The sequence below is a fragment of the Hylobates moloch genome, unplaced genomic scaffold, assembly GCF_009828535.3.
Source record: "Hylobates moloch isolate HMO894 unplaced genomic scaffold, HMol_V3 SCAFFOLD_9, whole genome shotgun sequence".
Classification (NCBI taxonomy): Eukaryota; Metazoa; Chordata; class Mammalia; order Primates; family Hylobatidae; genus Hylobates; species Hylobates moloch.
In genome coordinates, this window is record NW_026652284.1 from 55,196,943 (window position 1) to 55,204,070 (window position 7,128).

The following is a 7,128-nucleotide window of genomic DNA, read 5'->3' on the forward strand; positions in this document are numbered from 1 at the left end:
CATGTCAATACATATGAACATATGGCTTCAGGACAATCTACTTTTAAAAAATGGGTGGGTTGCACTAATGCTATCTTTTTTGTTTTCCCTTCTAGGGGCAATTGGATTGGAGAAGCACCATATAAAGTAGGGGTACCATGTTCATCTTGTCCTCCAAGTTATGGGGGATCTTGTACTGACAATCTGTGTTTTCCAGGAGTTACGTCAAACTACCTGTACTGGTTTAAATAAGTTTACCTTTCCTCCGGGAAATATAATGATTTCTGGGAACATGGGCATGTGTATATATATATATATATATTGAATTTTGCACATATTATACATATTTTGTGCTAATCTTGTTTTCCTCTTAGTATTCCTTTGTGTAAGTTAGTGTTTGTCTAGCATGTTTGTTTAATCCTTTGAGATATTTGAAACATCATTTTCTATTTTCTGACCTCTAAGCCTAAATTAAGATATTGTATATGTAATGATGACATAGTTGATGCATCCAATCCTAAAACTTACATTCCAAAGGAATTATATCATTATGTTCCTAAGGAATAAATATATATTTGACCTGTAAGTGTGTGTATGTATACATATACATATGTATGTGTATGGAGTTATATATGCACACAAACATATAATATGTGATGTAACACGTAGATGATAATATGATTCAGTAGTCAACTTGAGGGAAATTTTTAAAAAACTATTCTCAATTATATATGAGGTGATGGGACTTCTTAACACCCATTTCTATAATACCCACAAAATGATAATTTGTAAAATAACACTTAATGATATCTGGAAATAATAATTCAATTAAGCAACCATGAATTTCACCCTGGAGATATTTTTTCTTATTTGAGTCTGCCAAAGGATAATGCCAACTTATATCTTATAAAAGTTCTCAAATATGCCTTCCGCTTAGTCTCATTTTATTCAATCAGTCATCATGAGTTGAGTGCTTACTACATGCAAGGCACTCTGCTAGTTATGTTCTAATAATGCAGAGATAATTAGACATGGTTCCTGCCCTCAGGAAGCTCACAAAAGTAGTCAGGAAATAATGCAGACTAATGATTTTGCTATAAAATTATTTTTGAAGGAAGCAGACACAGCACTATTTACCTGTAGGTGGAGCAAGTAATAAGACATGCTGTGCAATATATACATAAGGCTTCTGCTTCTCATGGAAATTTAGTTACAGTGCTCGGAATGAGAAGGGAAAGGGAAGAATTAACAAATGCCAAGATTTCTGGAGCAGATCGTACAGCTGTGATTTTGGAAAACAGAAAGTAAGACCCTTAGAAAACTAATGAAGTCTAAGAGAAATAAAATTTAGTGGACAGGTATGAAAAGTGTAATTGCACCTAACTACCAGATGGAGAGCTTCAGAATGGGCTATCCTTAGGGTCTAGTACAACTTGAGGCCTCTCAGCAGGAGACAAAGGATTCCAAAAAGAGATGTGGAGGTGCTGAGGACACCTCCATCTCTTTGTTGTTTATCTTGTCGTTGAATCAATCTACTTATCATCTTGGGTCTTTGAGTATTGTACGAAAGATCCTTCGTGCACACCACACACAGTCATGATTTTGTTAAAGTAGCCTTCTTCAGATGCTTTTCTAAGGGCTAGTTACCAACTTTATTTCTGTGTTTCTGTAGAAGAAACATTTTCAGTTCTTCATTGAGTTTGATTATGGAAATCCATTCAAAGTCACTGTGAAAATTTTACTCATGTAGTTTGGAAATGCAACATTTTCCTATCATGAAATCTCTTTCAGAGAGGGGAATACAACATCTTGGTCTGGACATTTAACATATTGCATTTCAAGTACGTGTGTGTGTGTTTTATTCAGGTTGTGTAATGCTCCCATAGATTTACAGAACAATTAAATATGGTTAGTTCCAGAGTGCAAATAACAGAGGGAAGCTACTTGTTTAAAATTCCATAAACATTTGCAGTTTCTTATACACATTTGGATACTTTGAAAGATGACAGATCGTTAAATCCATTCAATGGTAAAGAAACTCACCACCTGGAGATTGAGTCTACTTGTTAATGAATGACTAGCCCAATTATCCTTATAAATTGAATATGGTGACCAAATGCTTTGATATCATACTGCTCTGTCTTTGTGGGCACATATGTAGACACTACAAAAAATAAATATTTTTGGAGATTAAAATGGAGAATAAAAGTAATTACATTATTTAGGTCTTAATCCAACTTTTTTCTAATATATCTAAACAATTGAAAGGGAAGCTTATTCATGGAATATTGGCTTGATTTATCTAGAAAGTTTTTCCTTCTTCGATTTTACTATATTCATTCTGCTGGAACAGCAATAAGTACTATTAAACAGAAGATGGCTACACTAAGTTCCAATTTTGTTGCTGAATTGCTTCTGTGAGTTCACTTTTCAGTTCTAAGGAAGAATAATATATGCTACATATTTCACAGGGGTTCTTATGAAGGTAAATTTACCAGATCAATAAAAATTTATGAATATTAAAATTATCATTAATAATATAAAACACTTATTTGAGATTAAGTTAAATTTTTCATGAGCCCCTCTTTGGCAGGAACTCTGTTTAATTCTTTGTATTTATCTCAGCTTCTTAAATGGTGGCTGTAACATAATAAATGTTTAATAAATGCTTATATGAATGGATTTTTAGAATTAACTAAAAAGCCAAAAATGGCAACAATTTACAGAAATCCCATCTTTCCATGCTTAAGACAAAAATGTCTTAAATAGAAAGTTTTGATTATATCAAAAATCCAGATAAATCATCAAATATATCAGATTAAGACTAGAGTCTACACACTTAGGCAATAGTCCTTTCCAAACCATGAAAAAAACTACAAATTTATTTATAATTTAACAACTCAGCTGAAAATATAACGGGTATATTTTTTATTCTAATTCTATTTTTTAAAGTTAATAATATAAACTGGCCATGTAAAATATTTTATTTTCCAGGCTAAAGCAAATGAAAGTTTGCTAGTATCAACACAGCCTGCCATATTTTTCACAGCATGCAACAATGGTGCTAGGATAGCTATTTCTTACTGTAATTGCCAGAGGCAGAAAGGGTCTGGGTATAAGCTATTTTATAAAAGCAGCTTTAAATTGTCAGTATTAAGGTTTTCATGTGGAAAGGTGTCATTCAAAAAAAAAGTAATTGGCATACATATTCCACAGCATCGATCTTCTCTTGGTGTTGATTTTTTTTGTATGACCAGTAGAAAAATTTTAATACTCTCACAATACAGGTTTTGGGGCTTCCATATCATCAAAAGACTGAAAAATTCTAATTTTAGAATTAAACTGATGGATTTCATTATAGAATTATCTGTGAGTTGTGTAAGCACAGTCTTAATGTTTCTGGTTATGATAGATAAGTTTGCTCAAAAAATGTGGAGGAAGCCATTATTGTTATTATTGTTATTGCTTCTGTTCCATTGTCTAAGCATCATCCCTCCTGTGGCCCATCACTCAGCAGAGTTGCCCTACAAATTTCATTTGGCAGCGCCATAACATTCATTTGAAAAGCTTATGAAAACATTCATTTGAAAGTTCCATGCAGCTTTAGCACAGAGTTGACCAAACACTAGGGTAAGTTCAATTTACACAGAATATTTGAATTGAAACAATATAAATTTTTCTCATAATATGTACCTGTGTGAAACCAACTTATCTGCATAATTAAATCTAATACATATTTAAGCCAGCTTAAGTATTTTGTGTTGATGCCATGCTTATGAAATACATGCACAAGCTAAACATACAATTTGAATGGGTCTGTGAAGGAAAAATAATGCTTAGACTTTGGTGTAGGTTCTTCCTGTGTAGCCATATACCCAGGCTCTGCAGTATCGAAGGATGCAAAAGTTGACATAGATGGAAGCTCTTACCTACCAAAGTGTTTAGGGAGAATAAAGTTACATTTGTCTTAATGTCTAACATTATCTTTGCTTTTATGTTTCATAAAAATTTGTGGTTATTTATGCTGGTGAAACATATAATCACATCCAATCATTTGAACCATGCAAAATAATTTTTTAAATTATGTTATTGTTTAAATTTGACTTATGGGAGATCAGTCAAAAACTTAGAAGGTTTAACACTTCACTGATTAATGGTGCTGAAAACACATTACAATTACCACATATCCTTGCTATAAGTTTTGAAGTTTCTTAGCAATTAAAGTTTTTTTATTCAGTGTGAACTGTCAGTATCTATTCTGGTGCTAAATATATGGTGCTAAATGAACTGTTAGTGTTGATGGCTTTAGTAATGCTCCTTTTATTCATTGTTAAATTTAGTGTTATCCATTCGATTCCTGATTCAGAAATATCAATAAAATCCTATGTTAAATTAATCTTTACCAAAAATAGGCAAGTTAACTCTGTTGTTTTAATTCAACGGTCCAAAATTATTTATATGTTGCAGAGTGTAAATATATTTCTTTGGGAGTTATTGATTTTCTTTTTAAAATCTTTTTATAGCTTGACAATGTCCAAAGTCAAAAACCACCTAAACTGGTTAGAGTACTTCTGCAGCTAATAATGTTGCAGGCACTGGCGCCCTCTGGTGGTTATGAAGACAAATTCTTAATGGCTACTTGACCTACAGCAAAAGCCATTTCTGTTCCATAAAAATTTGTTGTGCAAGATTAGAATTCTCATATATTTCCTAAAATGTTTGATAATATTAACATGTATCTAAGAGGAAAAGAGAGTTAATATATTCTGGCACCCACTTTCCTAATAATGTTTTCCATGATTTTCCAGTTCTGAGGCACTTATTAAAGTGCGTTTTTTTTCCTGAATTAGGTATTGGTAAAATATATTTTTAAATTTAGTTAGTTTTATAAATACAATTAGAATTACAATTAATTAACAGAGTTATAATTGTCTCACTTTCAGAAGTGATCATTTATTTTTATTTAGCAGAGTTCATAAGAGAAAAATATATAGAAAAATAATCAATTTCATATATAAAATTATTATTTCTCCACCTTTAATTATTGGTCTATCATTTGACAATGTTATTTGGTCATATTATTGAACTAATGTATTATTCCATTCAAAGTCCTTCTAGATTTAAAAATGTATGTAAAAGCTTCGGATTATATCACGTGTAACTATTATAGATAATACTCTAAACTTTCAGTTTAGATATATAATTGACTGGGTGTAATCTCTTTTGTAATCTGTTTTGGCAGATTTCTTAAATTATGTTAGCATAATCAAGGAAGATTTACCTTGAAGCACTTTCCAAATTGATATTTTCAAACTTATTTTAAAGCAGTAGAACCTTTTCTATGAACTAAATCACATGCAAAACCCCAACCTGTAGTATATATAAAATGGACTTAATTATTCCCCGCACCTTCCCCAGTGCCTAGGAATATTCTTCTCTGAGCCCTAGGATTGATTCTATCACACAGAGCAACATTAATCTAAGTGGTTTAGCTCCCTCTTTTTTCTCTAAAAACAATCAGCTAATGAAAAAAAAAAAAATTGGAGGGCTTAAATTATTTCAATGGTTGTTTGAAATATTCAGTTCAGTTTGTACCTGTTAGCAGTCTTTTAGTTTGGGGGAGAATTAAATACTGTGCTAAGCTGGTGCTTGGATACATATTGCAGCATCTTGTATTTTATTTGACAAGCAGAATTTTGGTACCATAGTATTTTGAGAATTAGAGATGATTGTGATGCGTATATATAAACACTATTTTTTAAAAATATCTAAATATGTCTCACATATTTATATAATCCTCAAATATACTGTATCATTTTAGATATTTTTTAAACAGATTAATTTGGAGAAGTTTTATTCATTACCTAATGCTGTGGCAAAAAAGGTGCCTCTGATGTTGTGATATAGTGTTGTGAGTGTGTACATATATAAAACCTGTGTAAACCTCTGTCCTTATGAACTATAACAAATGTAGCTTTTTAAAGTCAATTGTATTGTTTTTTCTTTCAATAAAAGTGTATAATTAATTGTGTTGTTTTTGAAGTATATCTAATTGTTTCCTTTTTTTCATAGTTTTAAAGTAGATTAGACACTAGATGAACTGGCCTGTTGGACCATCTACCAGTTTTGATGAGAGATAAATCACTTTTCTAAAGCAACAGTGATTGTATCTTTAATGCATCACTGAACACCAACTTCTCTATTTTTCTTTCTTCCTTCCCTTTTCTATTTTCTGCCCTCCTGCTTTCCTTCTTTTGCCACTAAATCCCCCAAAATATTTTGAGGTATCATTATAAAGGATATTTCCATGGAGGGAGAGCAACAGAACAACATCAAGAAGTTCTGACTAAGGAAAATTGCCGCAGTTGATCATGAATATTTTTTGTTTCTTCCTAGAGGGCTTCTCAGCCCTTCTAAAGGAGAGGCACCATCTCAGGCCACTAGTCTGCCCAAGGCTGGAGACTCCCAGGGTGGTTCTTCCTTGTAGAGAGGTAACTCCTTCATCTCTAATGAGATGGTTGATCTCACCGGCCAGTTGAGAAAGACTAGAATCTAGGACTTCATTTACATTTTTCCTTACCATAGAGAGAGCCTCACTAACTGAAGCCTTTTCAAAGAGCATCTCCCTCACAAACCTGTAGCTGTCTCTCAGCTTCTCTTTCTCTTGCTAGTTGTCCTTGCTCACTTCACTTCCTCCTATTTGAAGCCTCTGGTTTTCCACTCACAATTTTGGGAAGTTCTGTCATCTCCAGAGGAGGTGGGGTTCCATTCACTGATCTGTGCGTGTGTATGTGCATGCATGGGTGTGCAGGTGTGTGAGGTGTATGTGTTGCAATTTCTAGCCCCACAGAGGCCTGACTGATGCTAGCAAAATCTCACCCTTCTATTCTTGGACACCTCTGAAGGTGAAGAAATGGGGCGGGGGGTGATGACCCTGCTCAGTCTTACCCACCGGTGAGCAATAATTAGCCTATGCTAATTATGAAAGGCAATGCTCCCTGACAAGGCAGACACTGGCTTTCCCAGATACAGCATACTGTACTCTTGTGAGCAAAGCCTATTCCTGCTGTCACTTGACTCTGCCCTAGGTCCTTCTGAGACAGTAACCTTGGCACTGTGGTCCCAGGAAGCACTGACTCTCTCCTGTGC

At 33.5% G+C, this 7,128-nt stretch overlaps 1 protein-coding gene across 2 annotated transcripts in view; it reads left to right on the forward strand.

Annotated features, from left to right (window-relative positions):
* PI15 (peptidase inhibitor 15) overlaps window positions 1-6,005 on the forward strand; it is a 30,495-nt gene extending 24,490 nt beyond the window's left edge. For both annotated transcript variants that reach the window (XM_032758457.1, XM_032758456.2), the window contains exon 6: window positions 96-6,005. In XM_032758457.1, the coding sequence (XP_032614348.1) occupies window positions 96-231 (136 nt within the window). In that variant the 3' untranslated portion in view covers window positions 232-6,005. The remainder of the gene's footprint in view (window positions 1-95) is intronic.
* Window positions 6,006-7,128: the final 1,123 nt, after the last annotated feature.